This window comes from Rhinichthys klamathensis, unplaced genomic scaffold, assembly GCF_029890125.1.
Source record: "Rhinichthys klamathensis goyatoka isolate OS25496 unplaced genomic scaffold, OSU_Roscu_1.1 h1tg000069l_1, whole genome shotgun sequence".
NCBI lineage: Eukaryota > Metazoa > Chordata > Actinopteri > Cypriniformes > Leuciscidae > Rhinichthys > Rhinichthys klamathensis.
In genome coordinates, this window is record NW_026606612.1 from 391,830 (window position 1) to 412,491 (window position 20,662).

At 36.6% G+C, this 20,662-nt stretch overlaps 1 protein-coding gene across 4 annotated transcripts in view; it reads left to right on the plus strand.

Annotated features, from left to right (window-relative positions):
• Positions 1–20,662, plus strand: part of pnpla6 (patatin-like phospholipase domain containing 6) — a 35,035-nt gene that overhangs the window by 209 nt on the left and 14,164 nt on the right. For all 4 annotated transcript variants that reach the window (XM_056250459.1, XM_056250458.1, XM_056250462.1 and 1 more), the window contains exons 2-22: positions 4,939–5,021; positions 9,124–9,180; positions 9,959–10,046; positions 10,163–10,334; positions 10,821–10,961; positions 11,100–11,259; positions 12,295–12,375; positions 12,647–12,775; positions 12,872–12,952; positions 14,313–14,442; positions 14,999–15,073; positions 15,426–15,529; positions 15,727–15,894; positions 16,032–16,109; positions 16,773–16,978; positions 17,316–17,447; positions 19,300–19,423; positions 19,517–19,706; positions 19,922–20,071; positions 20,261–20,324; positions 20,414–20,582. In XM_056250459.1, coding sequence (XP_056106434.1) covers positions 4,977–5,021; positions 9,124–9,180; positions 9,959–10,046; positions 10,163–10,334; positions 10,821–10,961; positions 11,100–11,259; positions 12,295–12,375; positions 12,647–12,775; positions 12,872–12,952; positions 14,313–14,442; positions 14,999–15,073; positions 15,426–15,529; positions 15,727–15,894; positions 16,032–16,109; positions 16,773–16,978; positions 17,316–17,447; positions 19,300–19,423; positions 19,517–19,706; positions 19,922–20,071; positions 20,261–20,324; positions 20,414–20,582 — 2,544 coding nt within the window. In that variant the 5' untranslated portion in view covers positions 4,939–4,976. The remainder of the gene's footprint in view (positions 1–4,938; positions 5,022–9,123; positions 9,181–9,958; positions 10,047–10,162; positions 10,335–10,820; positions 10,962–11,099; positions 11,260–12,294; positions 12,376–12,646; positions 12,776–12,871; positions 12,953–14,312; positions 14,443–14,998; positions 15,074–15,425; positions 15,530–15,726; positions 15,895–16,031; positions 16,110–16,772; positions 16,979–17,315; positions 17,448–19,299; positions 19,424–19,516; positions 19,707–19,921; positions 20,072–20,260; positions 20,325–20,413; positions 20,583–20,662) is intronic.

A 20,662-nucleotide genomic window follows, 5' to 3' on the forward strand; every position in this document is an offset into this window, starting at 1 on the left:
TATTGTGTGTGTAAGGTGAGAGTTTCCCGGTTGAGGTCGCAGACGGTGCTGTGTGTTGATCTGCTGAGGTCACCGCGCAGCATCACCGCAAACTGCAGCCCGCCGGACGGATCACTTTACAACACTGAATACAGAGAAAAAACATCAAGACACTACGGCTGAGTCATGGGTTCAAATCTGGAATCACTTTCTTAAATTTCATGCGTTTAGCTTCAGTGCACTGCCATCCAGGGCTTGTTTGCTGACATGTTTTAACCCGTTATCAGCTGATGAGACCATCCGTGTGATGATGCTGTTTCATTATCACAACAACTGATGACATGTTCTGCTTTCCATATGACATGGGAATGAGCATAAATGATGTATCGTGGACCCTGACTTCTCAGTTATAATGTGCTATAGTAGCATGTGGCCTATATGGCATGTGATAGACTTTGGGCAGTGGAAGACACAGACCTCTATGCTGGACCAGCCCGCTTCATCTGTGGCTGACACTTTTAATATGGTACACTTGAGTGTCCCATTACTTGAGCAAAGTTGCTACTTCCATTAGCTATCAGGTGTTTACTGTTAGGTAAGTTAAACAAACTATTAATACATTTAATGTAGTATGAAAAGTAGCTTGTTTTAAACATGTCAAATTGTGATTTGTGGTCCATCCTTCCTTAGAGGTCTTGACTGTCTGTACTGTATCTGATAATTAAAACCATACAAAACCAATATCATAATTTTAATATAATAATATGCCGAATTGATGTTTAATGAATGTAGTAAAACATTTCGAATGACAAAACATAATCTTTAGCAAAACACAACCTCTTTATGTCATGTTTGCCAAGTAGATCAATGTATATGTATATATATTATATATATATACAGTAGTCAAAAGTTAGGAAACATTACTATTTTTAATGTTTTTGAAAGAAATCTCTTATGCTCATCAAGCCTGCATTTATTTGATCAAAAATACAGACAGTAATATTGTCAAATATTATTACAATTTAAAATAATGATTTCCATTTTAATACACTTTAAAATACAATTTATTTCTGTGATGCAGATCTGAATTTTCATCAGCCACAGAAGTGTCCTTCAGAAATCATTCTAAAATGCAGATTTATTATCAATGTTGGAAACAGTTGTGCTGCTTAATACTTTTTAATAACCTATGATACCTTTTCCAGGATTCTTAGAAGTATAACAAGTTTTAAAAGAACAGCATTTATTTAATATCAAAATATTTTGTAACAATACCGTTCAAAAGTTTGGGGTCAGTAAATTTTTTCTTTCTATTTTTAAAAATTGCTGATGTATCAGTTATTTATGTATTTTATACATTTTATCTAGGCTATTATGTGTGTTTATTTAATGTAAACTGCTAGAAAAACACCATTGTAAACTGTATTCAGTTTAGTTTAGTTTTTTTGGTCAAGGTGAAGTGCATCCACAGGGCTGACATGTTTAGCTGTTGTAACTTGTCGTAGTGTGGACATAATATATGCAGACACGGTCAAAACGGTCTGTGAAGCGCAAAAAATTTCATTGTTTCGGTCGGTGAAATTTCTATTTTTGACAAAGTTAATGAAAATACTTTAAAAAAAAAGGGTATTAGTACTAAACAGTTAACCACTTCAAATCCACTTGATGGCAACATTGTCTGAAGGTTAAGCGCCTCCTTTCATTGACCATTTGTTGATTTTTTTTTTTTTTTTTTTTTTAAAGCGTTTCAGGCCCTATTTTGTACTGTATTCATGAAAAGTGCCAGCAGTTGTTTCCATCAAAGTCCTGCTTGAGTTTATGCATGAGTCGTCTTTGTCGCAGCAGCATCTGTATGCATAACATTTGAAATCAATGTTCACAAAAATGTTCACTGTGTGTTGTTTATGCTGTTGGTCACACTTGACCGTTGACCATAAGTGCAGCTTAGTTCATTTCTTATTGAATCGTTGAGTGTTGTATATGTCAGTTGGGGGCTTTGAAACAAAACTGTGTCTGTAAGTGTGTGTGTGTGTGTGTGTGTGTGCGCGCCATCTTTTGTTGTTCTCTCATGCTTAAGGGTGCATACTAAGGGCATTGTTAACTGAGGACAATGGCCATTAGGTACCCATTAGTGAGTAACGAATACAGGCATTTCAGCTTTTCTTTCTCTTCCCCCCTGTCATTATTGCCCTGTGGTTTCCATTTACTATTTTGTTATTCTATAGTGTGTTATTGAATGTCAGTTTTTCAAACCGATCCCTGTCTATAATCAATCTGAATATGATACAATCACCTCTTTTATCTGTATAAGCAGTAAATCTCTGATAGATGCACCGTAAAAAAAAATAAAAAAAATTGTTAAACACATTTGAACGACCTGTAAATTTTACAATTTAATTTAAATTGTAATTTACACAAAAAAACCCTGGTAAATCTAACAGCCCTTTTCTGCTGAATTAGCAACACCATGCTGCTATTAAAATCTGTTTTTGGCCTTTACCATAAACTGACTCATGGGATGTGATTTATCTGTATTTAGATCCTATTTTTACAGATTTTCATATTTTCTGACCTGAAAAATATGAGCCGATGTGAATTGCGTAAATCAGGGGGTAGAAAATGGTTGTGGGGGGAGGGGGTTTCTGATTACTGTATGATGAAATCGTGAAATGGCCAAATAAACTGCAAAGTGTTACTTTTTCTGATACGTTTATTTCATGCACGGATTGCTTCTGCCAGAGCTGCATGTTAACCAGTGTTCAAAGGGCCAAATGCAAGTAAAAATCTACGTTGAAATGGTGTTACCCGTCAGTTGTCTGGTAACGTTTTATGAATTTTGACAATGCACGGTTGTGAGAATGTCATATGGCTTAGTGCGATCATCAAATTGCTATAGTCTGACACGCTGCGTGTTTCATTGTAAAGCACAGCACTGTCGCACGTGTTAAGGCCCTTTCACACCAAGACCGATAACTACAAATATAACTTTATTGATAACTATATTAGCGTCCACACCATGGACGACATCTGTCTATTTATTACATGCTGCAGTTTTGACGTCTGCCGCTTTAAATGCTCGAGCTCTTTAAAAGCAGGATGGATTCTCATATACTGTCATTGTTTTTATCGTTCATCGGCTGGAAAAAATCCTGCTTTTTAGTCTCTTACAGTTAAAATGACAAACATTTTTACAGTCATCTCCTGTCATTAGTGCGTTTTATACACGCTCACAGTCAGATATGGATATGTGGATGAATCCCTTTATGTCTGCTGTGATCTCAGTAATGTAATCCTCTGTCCACCCCCATTGCTTTCAGTTGTTTGCCTCCAGACACTGTGATGACATCACTGAATGGCTTTAGATGGACTCATGCTCAGTATTTTGATGGGAGATGCAAGTAAACATGAAGGTTTGGTCGTTGCCTCAGTCTCACGCTATAAACGTGCTTGTGCGTGTAATGAGTGTGAAGGGCTTTTATTGTATGCTGCAAAGGTCAGCAAAATCAGCGAGCGTGTGGTTCAGTGTACATGCAGTCTGCTTGTGCAACCCTGGATGTGAAGGGAACTGGTGAAGATGGGGTTATGGTGGGTATAGAGGAAGATCATGCTGTAGTAAGGCCAGATGGATGTGTGTGTGTGTGTGTGTTTGGGTGTCTGTTAAGGATGATGACATCAGTTTGGGGAGTTTCCTCTGCTGATTGTGATCATTGGCAGACCTGTTTTTCAGCCCTGTTTACATTAACATTACTATTATTAAAATGATATTTAAATTTTTTTAAATACTGGTTTTATTTGTTTTTGTGGGATTGAATGTTATAATAATCATTATATTTATTATAATTAATTGTTATTTTCGTATTATTTGTATGCTATTATAGTTTTTATTAATATTTTGAATTTGATATTTTCAGTTTTTATTTAAAATGTTTTTTTTTTCTATTTAGCTTTCATTTATTTTTATTCCAGTTTTAGTTTTAGTATATATATTTTTTCTGTAACTTAAACATATTTTATTTCTGTTACAAATATTCAAATGATCTCAGAAGTACTGGGATAAAAGTTTATAGTTCGGATAGAAACACTACGGTAGCGATCAAAAGCAAATCCTCTTTTGAAAGTGACTTGATGCTTCACATAACCATTGTATCGATTGCATCATTACACCAGTAGGTGAAGACAAGTGCCTGTTAAAAATGTATTTGTCATTGAATCATTCATTCAAGAGTTTCGTTCAAAAACGCTGATTCATCCAGAAATTAAACAAGTGAAGTCTTTGAGTGAGTCATTGAATCTTTTTTTAAAATAATTCATTCAAATGAATTAAACATTTTTAAATAGTCTGCAAATAACATTTGATCAGAGCCTCTAGTAAATTACATGTCATTTTGTTTAGTTGTCTGTTCAGATTCAGAATCATGGGAAAATTGGGATTTGAAACAACAACAAAAAATCGTGATTCTCAATTTATTCAGAATTGTGCAGCTCTAGTTATTAGCCAAGGCAATAACTAGAACTAATTTTAGAGCTAATTAATTTTATTTAAGTTTAAGTTGTATCTAATACTTATGTTTAGTTTTGTTTCAGCTTTGTCAATTTGTAAAACCCTTTTTTATTTAGTTTTTTTACAATAACAACACTGTAAAATCAAATGGTTAATACATAATTAAAAATATTAATTGAACAACTTTTTAGAAAAAGATTTTCTATTAAGCAAATTGTGTGCCATGGCTGTTATAATATTGTGTATTTTAGCATGGCTGAGAAGCTGTATTGACCAATCATCATCCATGATCTGTTTTTTAAATCTGGTGCCATTTTCTTTATTTTAGTAATCCATCCAGATGAATATATGCATGGACTTGAGCTGAATATGTGCGTAGCCTGTAGTGGTCCTGTTTGAATGTGTGATGGTGATCTTTGCATGTTGCATTAAGCCTGTTGTCTTGCTGTGTGTTGCAGTGGCTGTTGTTGATGGCCCAGCTGAGCGTTGAGGTAGAATGGGACAGAGCACATCGAGCCCCGAGTCTGCAGAACCTCCAGAGGTGAGCACAACCACCATAATGCTTTTCCTTATCCACAAATACACAAAACTTGACCTTCTCAGTCTGAGCTTAGCAGAAGTTTCAATGTGAGTGCAATGGAGTACCTAAATTCTGAGTTTGATGGCAGTTATCTATCAACATCTAACCCAATCTGCTTCCTGTATAAAGGGTGACTATTGGGCGTTTCACATTTAAAATTGTTCATTGCCGTTTTTAGCCCTGTTCATACTTTACTCTGGTTAAGTAATTAATAGTGGACTTTTTTAAATTTCACACTTTTTGTAAACCATTGGTTAATGTTCTCATTTGCATATTCAAAAGGTTAATACTAGCATTGATTGGACATGTATAGCACACAACAAGCAAGCTGTCTGTTTTTATAACAGTTTGTTGGCCTATGGAAAAGTCAATATGTGTAATAAGTGCAGGAATATTTTAGGGGTATTTTATGAAAGGTTGTCTGTTGTTAAACAGCTTGCCGTTACGTTTTAGTTACACTGTACACTTTATATTTAGTGATGCACCGATCATGATTTTTCATGGCCGATTCCGATACTGGTTGCCGATTTTTTCGAACACAAAGATCGCAGGGTTCTCAAGTTTTATCAAAAGCTTGGAGTGAGATCACATGCGGTTAGGGGAGGGGCCTAAATGGAGCCCCGCCCCCGCCTAGCCCCGCCCCCAATTTTACCCATTGTTCATAATTAACCAGCAAAAATTGAAATTATAACAATTGGTAAATCTGATAAATGACAGAGCAATTCATCACATCAAATATAGGCCTACTCTTTAATGTTATATTTCAAAATTAGGCTACAAATATATAACAAATTGCTCCAAAATGTTTGGAAAAACAATTATTTTTGCATTTTTCCCTGACATCTTTGAAAAATACAAATGCAATGGCAATGATTAGGCTAATGTATGTTTTGACAGGATATACACTATTACCAAGAGCACTCTGCTTTAGCCTTAATGTAACTAGAAATACTATTAATACAGTATAATATAGAATTTAAAATAAACTGAAGAAATACATCTTCATTCCTTCCCATACCCAATAACATTTCCTTAGCCAAACTGAGCCAAAGCTTCTGGCCTGGTTGCAAAGCAGTTGTAGAGTTTTTGACTGCATCAATAATGTATACGATGGGCTATATATTAAATGTTCTAGTCTAAAAATGTTAGGCGAGCTTTCTTCCAACTTACTTTCTCCATCACGACGTGTGTTCGCGCGATGTCGCGGTAGCCGAACTTCCGTGTGTGTTCGCGGACTTCGCGCGTCTATAAGTTGCCTAGTAACGAACGCAATCTGGCCGAGATGCGGACGCGCTGGCGGCAGGAAACTTATCTTTGTGTGCATGCGCCTCGTATACAACGTTATATATAAAGCTTGCAGGACAACTTGGTTGGCATTGCCTTTTCAGCGTGAGATATACACGGTGTGGCGTGTGAGCGTGTGAACTGGTTGAATTGCGTGTGTCTCACAGCCAATGCCTGAGCCTTGAGAACCCTGAAGATCGGCTAAAATAAAACTAAAAAACAATTTATGGACGGTCGACCAGTGCATCTCTAATACCTTTGAATCCACAACTGCTCTGGTGCGAAATTACTAGTGTAAAGCGTTTCTCGGTCCTGAGTTAAAAAAGCAATTTACCATAGTTAAGCATAATGTGAATATCCCTCACGTTTTGGACTCTTTTTCTTTGCAGAATGTCTTCATTCACACATACTACAGATAAGCAGCTGCACTGCTTTCCCATCATGCACCTTGCACCTCATTCACGTTCCTTCACAAACCCAACCCCGCTTTCACCGATCTGTTCACGTGTCAATATCAGCAGCGGTTCACTTTTGTTTTACCACCTTCTTTTCCTTCTCTCACAAATCTTCTTTGTGCAGATCCTTGGCAGCTGTGTTTTGTAGCTGGACAGATTGTCTGCAGCTAATCTGATCATGTGCTTTTTTAGCTCTGTCATGATGGGCAAAGTGAGAGTTTAGAAGATGCAACTAGATTCCTGGTGTAGGAATACAGAATTGCACAAATCCATATCTCGGTCCAAAGATTACAAATCGCAAGGGTGTATTTGCTTACGAAACATCACTGAATGTGGCCTATCAAAGCATTTCATTTTCAAAGCAAGTATATAAACAGTTTATATTACGGTATATTACAGGTGCACTAAGTAATAATAATTTCAATTCTTAAGTTATAGTAATTTTGGAAAATATGATTAAAATGATGTGCATCCACTTAGGGTTAGTTCACCCAAAATGAAAATTATGTCATCAATTACTCACTCTCATGTTGTTCCAAACCTGTCAAACTTTCATTCATCTTCGAAACACAAATTTCAGGAATATTTCTGTCACTCCATTAAATTTCCCCTGCAGTCAATAATTTTATCCCCATCTTTGATCACCAAAATGACATATTTACCGGTAAACGTTTTTTCCTTGAAAAACAATTTCTTCATCCCTTAAAATAGAACTTTATTTTTTATTTTTATTTTAACTTTTGCTTCATTTAGTATACTCGGTTCTATGAATATGCAAATTAGCCCCGCCTCCACTCACTCACACCAGCTCAGAGATCCACTCGTTGACGATCACACGTTGACGTGATTGGTTACAAGGTAGTTTGTGACGTCAGAAACACCAGCGATTTCAAACCGTCTTTGGTTCACTGTAGTTTTAAGGACAAAAATACTCAGCAATGGTGTTGACTTATTCATTTGTACATGGTTTGTCTTAACAAATGAACAGCATAAAAAGCTTTATTTTCACCACAGGCGAACTTTAAAAGACTATTCAAACAAAAATCTGACGTTCCTAAAGAAATCGTAAAATAAATCCTTCCGAAGTCATGTTTTACATGATTTCATTTAGGCCTTTTTTTCACATATAAACATTGATCAGCGAACATACATAGAGCACTCAAATATGGTAAACGGACGCTTAACTGTACTTGCTTGACTTGCGAGTCTTATGGGTTTTGAACGACACGAGGGTGAGTAATTGATGACAGAATTTTCATTTTTGGGTGAACTATCCCTTTAAGATGAGAAGTGCATTAATATCTGTGGCCTAGAAAAGGCTATTTTTATTTTACATGGGGCATTGTACTGATGAGATCACACTACTCACTCACTATATTTCAATAACCCACAAAAAATTAAGTGCACCTTTAAGACAATGGGCAGATAGTCCTGTAACACAATTGGGAGTGACATTTGTGAGAGATTCTAAATTCTGCACACTCTGATGTCACAAATAAGTATGTCTTGATAAAGTCAGAGGATGTGTTAACATCCACATGGTTATGTGGTTCCCTGATCAAATCTACCACTTCTGTTTTAAAGTACTTCAACATTTTAGAAGTTAATTTTCATCATTCTCACTGCAAAAAACACTCTTCTTCTTTCCCATCCACAAATATGTAAACATCCTTAAACTAAACGTAGCACAACTGCATAAGATATTAGGAATAGTTTATTTTTCTTAGCCCATTGGAAAATAGTCCCCCCCCCCCTGTCAAACAAAAATCAGCAAAAATGCTTTACAAGAAAAATCTGCCTAATTAAAGATGAATTAGCTTCATAGTCTTTTTATCATAGACAAATTGTCTTCTCAACTGATCTTGTTTTTATGATGTTGAGAAATATAAAGAAATTGATATTGAGAAAAATACTTAAGAAAATGATTTTCGCAGTGTGCAAGATTCATTATTATTCAGAAGCTAGACACAGTTCTGCTGTTCACTTCAGATTCACTGTGGGCCTTAACAATGCTTTATTGAAAATAAATGAGCCGAGAAAGAGAGAGGGAAGGAATGAGTGTAGAAGTGTGGGAATGCTTGAAGAAAAGACGGCAGGAAGGAGAGAGAAGAAAGGTTTACATAATCAAGGGACAGGAAAATATGGGATTATCTTGTGCATATTTCTCTTCCTGTCCTTCACTCGTTCATTATCTCTCTGTTCATCATGAGCCAGATCTATAGCTAGTCTTTTTTTGTTTTTTTTTTTCATGTTCTCACTTTTAACCCCAGGGTGTTGTGTTCTCATCCAGATCTGGTTATATTAACATCATGTGTGTTTTACAGCAGGACGGATTTGGAAACATCAAGAGTTTAGTGGAGGATCAGCTGCAGACCAGCATGGTCAGTAAACACGCATTCAGCATGATTACACTGAATCATATTCTTATGCAGGAATATGAATTCATCTTTCACTATGAATTACCAATAAACATGTTATCATACACATGACATATGATGTATTTCCTGAAACCTTATATTATTTTTTGGTCAGGTTTTTTCTTTTTTAAATAAAGAATTCTCCATTATTTGATTAAAAATATCATAAAACAGTAATATTGTGAAATAAATATTATTACTATTTAAACTAATGGTTTTCTATTTTAATATATTTTAACATGCATTTATTCCCTTGATGGCAAAGCAGAATTTTGCTCAAGAAACATTTCTTCTTATCAATTTTGAAGATGAAAACAGTTGCTGCGTAATATTTTTTTTGGAAACCGTCATACATTTTTCAAGAGTCTTTGATGAGCACAAAGTTCAAAACAACAGCATTTATTTGATTTAGAAACCTTATGTAACATTATAAATGTCTTTACTGTCATTTCTGATCAATTTAATGCATCTGGCTGATTAAAAGTAGTAATTTTTTGTTTAAAAAATCTTACTGACCCCAAACTTTTGAACAGTATTGTGTATATATATATTAAACTAACTTTGATTTTTCAGATACAAATTTGAATTCATTATCAATTTTGAAAATGTAGCCATAATTAAAATTGGTTTTGAATTGTGCCTTTGAACTTTGATTTCATGACACATACAGTATCTCATACTGTTCCTCATACACATATCTCTCATACTAAACATCACTCTCTTTCTTTCCGTTTCCGTACAGGTGGTGGGAATCATAATCGGCGCTGGAGTCGCCATCCTTCTCATCGCTGTCCTCATATTTTTTGTCCTGCGCAGGATGCGGCTCCGAAGTTAGTTCTGAAAAGCTAATTAGTGAAATTGATATTTATTTTATAACTTTTTTCTAAGCTCTTTAAAAATGATCTATCTTATTTATCTTGTTTGTTTGTTTGGTGCGTTCTCTCAGAACTCGAGGCTCAGGAAGCCCCGAAGTATCGTTTTCGTAAAAGAGACAAAGTCTTGTTTTATGGGAGGAAGATTATGAGGAAAGTGTCTCAGTCCACCTCCTCGCTGGTTGGCTCCACCTCCTCCAGGCCCCGCCTCAAAAAGAAACAGAAGATGCTGAACATTGCCAAAAAGTGAGTTTCTGTAGTGTCTTTATGATGACCAAACCCAGATGACTAATTCGCCAGTGGTTCCCTCAAGATTTTCCTATGGGGTTTTTCAATTTATGAGTAAAATGAGGCAAATACACATAACTTGCCATACTTGTTTCGCTCTACAACGTAAATTACACACAAACATATTGAAAACGCAATTTTTTATGCTGTTAGGTTGTTGTTTTTATACCTATGTTTCTAATAAGTAACTAGATAAGAACGTTTAGTGTTTGAGTGTGTGCAGTTTCCGTTGTATTACAAAATGTGCAAGTATCGTCAACTTATATTTACCACAGACCTTATTTTACTCTTAAATTGAAAAACCCCATAGGAAAATCTCAAGCGGACCAGTGGCGAATTCGACATTTTTGTTTTTTACGTCATCCCTGCACTGCACTATTTGGTTATTTTTATTGTCTCAGAAGATTCCCAAGCATCATATCATGTCATCCCTCTATCCTTCAGATTCCTGCGCTTTAAGAAGGAAGTGCCCACTCTGCAGATGAAGGAACCTCCTCCGTCAGTGCTGGAGGCAGATCTCACAGAGTTTGACGTGGCCAACTCTCACCTGCCGTCTGAGGTGCTCTACATGCTCAAGAACGTGCGGTACGCTTCCATTGCTGTCGTTGTGTTACATATAAGTTTTCTCCACATCGAGAGTGAAATTAGACACTGGATTATAATGTGAAATATGACATATAATTTATGTATTTGGTCTTGTGTCTCTGTTTCTCTCTCCCACAGCGTGTTGGGTCACTTTGAGAAGCCGTTGTTTCTGGAGCTGTGTAAACACATGGTGTTTCTGCAGTTCCAGCAGGGTGAATATGTCTTCAGACCCGGTCAGCCTGATAGCAGCATATATGTAGTACAGGATGGCAAGCTGGAATTGTGTCTTACTGGACAGGTGTGTGTGTGTGTGTGTGTGAGTGAGTCAACACTGTTGTGGCAAAATTAATATAAGGCACTGCAATATGTATATGTGATTGTTTGCAGGTTTCGTACAAGGTGCTTAAAGTGCTTGAAGTAATTAGTTTTGATTTTTTGTGTGAAAAAAAAAACACAAATACAATCTTTTAATGCAAAATGAACACTGCAGCCCGTTTGAAATGGAAAACCAAAAACAGTAGTGCTTGAAAAGTCCTTGAATTTCATTTGACAGTATCTGTACGAAACCTGTTATTTTAGTATAATTTATATACTATTATATATTTTATTTATATTTTGAATTAGTTTTTATATTTATATTTTCTGTATTCGTTTACATTAATTTTTTTTTATTTAATTTTAGTAAATTGTTGTGTTTTTGTCATATTTATTATTTTTGTTGATATGTCTGTAGTATTAGTTTTAGTGCAAGTTTTAGTTATTTTAATACTTCAAGTTAAGCAAAACAAAATTTTCAGTTAACTTTTATTTTATTAAAAGTAAAAAAAATGTTGGTCCCACTTTATATAGGTGTCTTTAACTACTACGTACTAACCTTTAAATTAATCATTTGATACATTGCACTTATCCTACATGTTCTTACATTGTACTTGCATGTAGTTACATGTGTAATTACAGCTATAATTACAGTGTTGACTCTTCCCTTCCCTTTTAACCCACCCTTAAACCTACCTAAACCTGTCCTAACCTTACCCACATCCCACCTCAATAGCAGCACAAGTGTTTTGCAATACAACATGAACACAATAAGTACACTGTACTTATTTTTTGGATGTAAGTACATAGATGTTAAAGACACCTTTTATAGCGTGACCAACATTTTTTTATGATTTTAGTTTTAGTTAACAATAATAACTCTGGACTGACCCTCTCTCTCTCTCTCTCTCTCTCTCTCTCTCTCTCTCTCTCTCTCTCTCTCTCTCTCTCTCTCTCTCTCTCTCTCTCTCTCTCTCTCTCTCTCTCTCTCTCTCTCTCTCTCTCTCTCTCTCATTAGGATGGGAAAGATGGAGTGGTCAAAGAGGTTTACCCTGGAGACAGTGTTCACAGTCTACTTAGCATCCTTGATGTCATCACAGTGAGTCACACCCACAGTTCCTTTCTCTGTGTAACATGATTATTTTATAAAATGCATCAAATGACCATTCTCTCTCTTTTTCCGTATCCTTTCCTGTTCCTGTTTTTTCTTTCCTTTTAAATATTCCCTTAAGAAGGTCAAATAGCCATTTTTGTTGGGGGAAAAAAACACTTTACATGGGAAAATGCTCACATGAGATTACATATTCTGGATATTATGCATAATTCAAGGATGAAAGTGGTTTGAACGTTTGTGTGCATGTGTGTTTTAGGGTCACCAGAGACCGTATAAAACCGTCTCTGCGAGAGCGGCAGAAGTGTCCACTGTCCTCAGACTGCCTGTTGATGCCTTTCTGTCCATCTTTGAGAAATACCCAGAGAGTCTTGTGCGAGTGGTTCAGGTCTGGCTTTATGAGACAGCTCAGAAGATTCTGTTGTTATCTGTAAGGACACCGGATGTAATTGAGAATATGCTTCCTGTTGTGTCATCCCTGCAGATCATCATGGTCCGTCTTCAGAGAGTGACGGTTCTGGCCCTGCACAACTACCTGGGGCTCACCAACGAACTCTTCAGCCATGTGAGTCAACACACATATACACTCGATCAGTGATGGGAATAACGGCGTTATAAATAAACGGCGTTACTAACGGCGTTATCTTTTTCAGTAACGAGTAATCAAACGAATTACTGTTTCCCCCGTTACAACGCAGTTACCGTTACTGACAAAAAAAATGTGGCGTTACTATAATTGAACTCACTGAAGCGGTTTTCATCCGAGTAGGCTCTCTCTCCGCCATAGGACCTGCAAAGTTTTTTTCTCTGGTGTGTGTGTGTTTATGAGGCGCCGGAGTGGACAAAAGCGAAGCGAACGGCGCGAGCGCGCTCAATGCGCGAGAGAGACCGAGTGCGTCCGTGAGCGCGCTCAACAGTTGCGCAAGAGAGACCGAGGGTGTCCGAGCATTATATAGTTTGTTTTTTAAATAAATGACATATTTCAGCATTAGACAGCATTATCTATAGCCTATTGGAATCATCTGCAACGTTAATTAATTTACATGGTTATACAAATAAAATCTATAACACAGAAAACATCTTTGTTTGATCGGTTGTAAACACGTGCGGCAAACATGTCTAGAATTTGGCTTAAATAACCTCTGATGATGACGTTCGCTATAGGTTATAAAAATAAACCCCCAAAATATTATATTTTAGTATTATATATATTTTTTTTGGTAAATTGTTCAGTATTATATTGAGAGAGCACTTGTTAAACTGTTTACTTTTGTTAGGAAGAAAATACTTAGGCTACAGTATGTCTACTAGTTGTGAAGTTGTGTAACAGTTTTATCATTTTAAAATGCACAAAGAGTGTGTATATTTTTTATTATTATTTATTCATTTTTGGTACATTTCTTAAGAAGCATAATGTATATTTAAACTTTAAAAATACTGTGCGATATAAAGTATAAACCATGATGTTTTATTGTTCTACTATAGTAATGCTAATATTTAGAATAGTATTGAATTTAATAGGCGTCTCTCACATTGTCCCACAGCAACATTAAAATAGAATAAATTATTATTATAAAACATTAAACACTAATCTACACTAAGTGTCCATTTCATTAATTTAACATATTTAATACTGGGGGCATCCAAATTATTTGACATAGGCCTATTTGATTTTTTTTTTTTTTTAAGTAATGCAATAGTTACTTTCTCTGGTAATTAGTTACTTTTATAATGATGAAACTCAGTTACTAACTCAGTTACTATTTGTGAGAAGTAACTAGTAACTATAACTAATTACTTTTTTTAAGTAACATGCTCAACACTGCACTCGATGCACACACACTTTCTTTCTCATGAATGGCTGTATTGTAAGTGTTTTTCAGGTATTTTTTATTTTACTTTCCTTTCTGTCTGTCTTCCTTTAGGAAATGCAGCCTCGTCCCTCTCCTCTCTCTCCTCATCCGACACGCTCCAGTCCCGTGCGACACAGCAAACGCTTCGGCAGTCTCACCGTTCCTGATAAACACCGTGAGGCCGCTGTCCAGAATGCTACTGGTGAGGCATAATATCATAATTCTCACTTATTTACATGTAAACTTTGTTTTCTTTTACTTTAATGCAAGTAAATATTTATATATTACTTATATTCTCTACTGTGTATCAATTAATGAGAATCTAATGAATAATATCACAATGCAAAACATTTTACTAGTCTTAAAAATAGATTGATTAAAAAAGTATAATATTTTTAATAAAATTATAAATATAAATTTTTATTTTATTTTACTTTTTTTTACGGTACTGTAAACTATTATAATATAAAAAAATAATACGCTCTCAAAAACTTAAATGTTTGTATATATGTTTGTTGCACTTTATTAAGGATGCCTCACACTAATAGTTCTGTAGATTTCGCACTTCTGAAAATCAGACCATGTGATAGCGAATTTTGCATGTCATCAATCTTGATAAGCATTGGTTTGTTCATTTGTTTAAGAATCCTTCCCTAATTATGTAAAACACTTTGCAGTGTGAGTCAGGCATGATGTCGCTTATCTAGGTATTTGTGTTGAGTGATATGAAGCCTTTACGTCTGTTCTGTCTATTGCAGGTGGGGATCATGGGAAGGATGGCAGCACTATACCAACCCTCAGTAGGACCATATCCATGCCAGTCGACATCGCGGGTAAGTGCTTGTGTTTTACAAAAAAATTCTAGTTCAAATAAATTAACTTTCTGTTCATCAAAGAATCCTGAAAAACTAAAATATTAAGCAGCACAACTGTTTTCAACATTGATGATATGTTTTTTTTTTGAGCAGCAAATCATCATATTAGAATGAATGATTTCTGAAGGATCATGTGACTCTAAAGACTGGAGTAATGATGCTGAAAATTCGGCTTTGAAATCACAAGAATAAATTACATTTTAAAAAATATTAAATTGATATAATATAGAAACATGTATAGAAATTTAAAGTGTATTGGTGTCATACTTGCTGACCATTTCATAACCTCTTATGTGTGTGTGTGGTACAGGAATGCAGAAGAGTCTGCGTTCAGATTTCGACATGGCATATGAGCGAGGCCGTATCTCTGTATCTGCAGAAGATGGAGCTCCCACTCCGCCTGCTTTCACACGAGTGAGTTTTTTTACACATATTTTAACCTATTAACAACATATTTTTTGTATTACAGTATCAGGAGTCGAATGATAATCATCATTGAGAATAAGAAGTAGAAAAAAATTGCATCTTTTGATTTTAGGTTGAAACGTGCCAGACAAAAAGATTTGAAACATTAAAATGTAAAGACATCATGCTTGTTTTCGGTGTCTCAGGAGCAGCGTGAGAGGAAGGTGACGGTGGACGAGGTTCCTTCGGGTGTGTATTTGTATCCTGAGGAGGAGGCAGGGATGGAGAACATTTTTTGCCCGTTTCAAGGACGACCCAACGCTACAGTGTTCGAGGAGGCCCAGAAAGAGATTCTCAAACTCATGAGGATTGAGGTACATTATATCTGTGTTTGTTTGGTACAGGTCATTGTCCAGCAAAACGAAGCAGTCTCACGTGTACTTTAGTTTTCTTCTGATTTCTGACGGTCACACCTGTGTCTCTTTCCTCATATGCTCTCTTTCATCATCAGGACCCTACGCTGCTCAATGGGAGGGTGACGTTTCATCATGCTAAAGCTGGATCTGTGTTAGCCAGACAGGGAGACCAGGTGCTCATCCTCTCTAATCTCCTTTCCTTTCTTCCTCTGTTGCCTAATTTTGTTGGCGAACCTTATATCTCTTGTATTAAAGAAATGCTTGTATTTCCTTCTAGCCTAGGACTATGTTCACACTGTCAGTCCCAGTCCGATTATATTGATATATCGGATATGAATCTGATCTAAATTATTGACTGTCCACACTGTGTATCGCCGCTGTTCAGATCCGATTTGTGTGTTGTCCCGTGGCACTCTTTCGTTTTCCAGGATTTCTGCGTTCGTTTCTATGACAAATACTTCTTTCAAGGGTTTTATTTCTTTGTTTCCTCAACCTGCACAAGTGCACATCAAGAACAACACAACTTTGTTTCTGCAAAGACATCTGATATGTTTTATGTGACGTGAGAAAGAAACATAAGCAAAAAAAAACAAAAAAACAATGCAAAATCCAATCAGAGCGGTCAGACTGAAATGGATTTCCAGAAATTAGGTTTGATATAAATTTAGCTTGAACCGGATTTTTTTTGCCATTAACACTTGCTAAATATGATCTGATATACACAAAAATTGGATTTGAACTGACGGTATGAACAGTTGATTGGTCATCTTTATTTAGTTCCACATTATCACTCCATGTATACTCAAATTTCTTCTTTGTGATCCTGTTTTCTTTAGGATGTGAGTCTGCATTTTGTCCTCTCTGGCTGTCTTCACGTCTTTCAGAAGATGATCGACAAGCAGGAAGCAGTGTGTCTGTTCGTGACCAAGCCGGGTGAGATGGTAGGTCAGCTGGCTGTACTCACAGGAGAGCCGCTCATCTTCACCATCAAGGCTGAGCGGGACTGCACCTTCCTCAAGATCTCCAAATCCGACTTCTATGAGTGAGTGTTTCCATACAGTCCTGCAGCTGATTTGACTCTTTCAGTTTATCGAATGGCACTCTAGCCATTGCAAATCTGGTAGAACTTTATTTTACAGTCCTGTTCTGCATGCACATTTTATGTACTTATTGTAGTAATGACACTAACTGGGTAATAACTAGGTACTATATACTTAACCTTACCGTGATCCTGTGTAGCTACATTAAATTGCTCAGTACTTTTGTGCACTGCATTTGTAAAATAAAGTGCAACCATGAATCTTATAAGAACATATAAGAAATCTACATCCAGTGAGCAGTTTTGGTAATATCGTCTGTGTTTGTGCTGCCCCCTGTAGGATCATGCGTGAGCAGCCTAGTGTTGTTCTCAGTGCAGCTCACACCGTGGCTATCCGCATGTCCCCGTTTGTACGACAGATGGATTTTGCCATCGACTGGATGGCTGTTGAAGCTGGACGGGCCCTGTATCGGTACCATCATGCTCTCCTGTTTTTTTTTTTTTTTTACTGAACTGAACTTAACTGTTATTAATTAATTGCTAATTGTTATTAATTAATGGCTGACAACAATCACAGGTAATAGTGCAAATGTACAGTGTAATTTGTTTTAATAATAAGTTGTTGATTTGATAATTCAACATTTTAATCTTTAGAATATTTATTTTTTAATGCTATTTTAATCTGTACGGAAGCCCTGAACCGCAACGTAAAAAAAACAACAACTAGCATTTCGAGATTAAAGTCGAAATATTTCGAGATTAAAGTCGAAACCGCAACGTAAAAAAAAAAAAAAAAACAGAAAAAAAAAATTAGCATTTCGAGATTAAAGTCGAAACATTTGAGATTAAAGTCGAAACATTTCGAGATTAAAGTCGAAACATTTCGAGATTAAAGTCGAAACATTTCGAGATTAAAGTCGAAACATTTCGAGATTAAAGTCGAAACATTTCGAGATTAAAGTCGAAACATTTCGAGATTAAAGTCGAAACATTACGATAATACAGTCTTCCATAGAAGTGTGTGCATTCATAACAGTGCGCGTCCACTGGCTCAGAGCGCGCGTGTGTGTGTGTTATCTGGGCTTTCAACAAAATTCTACACAGGTGCTAATCTACCAACAAGAATTACCATGGCGTTGCCTATAGACGAGCGCACAGACTCCGCCGGAGTAGGTATCACAATGGTCCAAACTTTATGTGGCAGTGTTTTTTAAATGTTTTCGTGCTCGTCTAGGCAACACTATCTGGGTCGAGAACACAACAGTAACCGTTCTGTCTCCCTCTTCACCGTTCTGGATACATTTTATCATTCTGTATCCAATCATTTGGCCGGATCCCATTATTTCCTCAGATTTAATAACCACTAATGGCGGTTGAGGAGAGATTCTCTGATATGATTGTAAAGCGCTTTGAGTGTAGACATATGAAAGCGCTATATAAATGCCTCATTCATTCATTCATTCATTCATTCAATCATTCATTCATTCATTCATTCATTCATTCATTCATTCATTCATAAAGCTGGATATCTCCATCCAGTCTGAAAAGTGTTTTCCGGGTTGGTTTTCCTATAGGCTAGAGTCTATTCCGGCGCAGTATATTTTATAACGTCCTATAATGGTAGCCTAATGCTGGTAGATTGGCACCTGTTGAATTTCCTTTTGTTGAAACAAAACACACACACACACAGTGTGAAACACTCGCTATGCACCATTATGAATGCCTGTGTGTGCGGCAATGTGAAACAATGGCAAGCAAAACACGCAACTTCCACGGAAGACTGTATTCTCGTACTCTCGAAATGTTTCGACTTTAATCTCGAAATGTTTCGACTTTAATCTCGAAATGCTAGTTTTTTTTTTTTATATATATATTTATTTTTTAACAGATTTTTTTTTTTTTTTTTTTTTACGTTGCGGTTCAGGGCTTCCGTAAATCTGCAATCAGATTTTTTTATGCAAATGTGCAACAATTTGATTTTTTTTTTTCTATTTGAATATATTTTTGCAAAGCTGAATTTTCAGCATCATTACTCCAGTCTTCAGTGTCACATGATCCTTCAGAAATCATTATAATATGCTGATATGGTGCTCAAGAAACATTTCTTATTTCTTGTTGTGCTGCTTAATATTTTTGTGGAAACTGTGATGCATTTTGTAGGATTCTTTGATTAATAGAAAGTTCAAAAGAACAGCGTTTATTTGAAATAGAAATATTTTAAAACATTATAAATGTCTTTACTGTCACTTTTAATCGATTTAATGCATCCCTACTATTGAAAAAAAACCCAACAAATTGCTCATTACATTTGTTGTGTTCTGTAGGCAGGACGATCAGTCAGACTGCACCTATATTGTGCTGAATGGACGACTGCGTTCTGTCATTCGAAAAGCCAATGGGAAGAAAGAGCTAGTCGGAGAGTACGGACGAGGAGATCTCATCGGAGTTGTGAGTACCTAGAGCTCTGACATGAACCCTAGTTTTATGGTCTAAGGATTGCTAAACTATGGCTAACCCTAAGTTTTGTATATTTCCTCTCAGGTGGAAGCTTTGACAAGGCAGCCTCGTGCCACCACGGTCCATGCCGTCAGAGATACTGAGCTGGTGAAGCTTCCAGAAGGAACGCTCAACAATATTAAGAGAAGATACCCACAGGTGGTGACGCGCTTGATCCATCTGCTGGGGCAGAAGATTTTGGGAAACCTCCAACAGCCCCGTGGACCTTTCTCTAGTACGTTTAGCCCAAAAACCAAACGTTAGTCAGTCAACTCGCTTCAAAAGCGTCAGTAAAGTTGACCATAGAGAAGAAACATATTCTTGGGAGAGAAAAGGAGAGGAGTTATGGTCAGGTCATAGTTTTAGATAAAACTAGTAAGCCAATGAACATGAAGCAGAGCTTTTTTGTGTGTTTAAACAAACTTTGACAATGTCTTTCCTTTCTTCTAGGCACTGCGCTGGGTCTGCCAAGCATGGCGTCCAGTCCGGACGTCACTAACCCAGCCAGTAATCTCTCCACTGTGGCCGTGCTTCCTGTTTGTGATGATGTGCCAATCAATGCCTTCAATTTGGAGCTTAGCCACGCTCTCAGCGCCATAGGTACACTAAAGCACTTATTGACATTTAAAGCCCATGATCTAGACACATAATCTAAAGGCACTTATATACTGGACTCACGGCGAAGTTATTCGTTTTTCACTTAGAGATAAACTTCACTTCACGCCAGTGCATTCTTCGATTTCACTTGAAGTATATCTGGGCCTTAACAAATTCTCATTCTTCAATCAGGACCAACCCTGCTGCTAACCAGTGAAATCATCAGAGAGAGACTTGGCGCTTCTGCTTTGGACAGGTATATAAATATGAGATCAGAACGTCTCATTCTCACATCTCATTCGTTCTCATATCTCATTGTAATCTGAAATGCGTCTCTTCCTCTAGCATCCATGAGTACAGGTTGTCAGGTTGGTTGGCTCAGCAGGAGGACATTAATCGTATAGTGCTGTATCAGACGGACAGCGGTATGACCCCATGGACTCAACGCTGCATCCGACAAGCTGACTGCATCCTCATTGTGGGGCTTGGAGACCAAGAACCTGCACTTGGAGAGGTATTTGTCGAATCTTGTGTTGTTTCTGTCTACATTCATGTGAATGTGTGAGGTGGTGTAGTGGTTGAAGATCAGAGCTG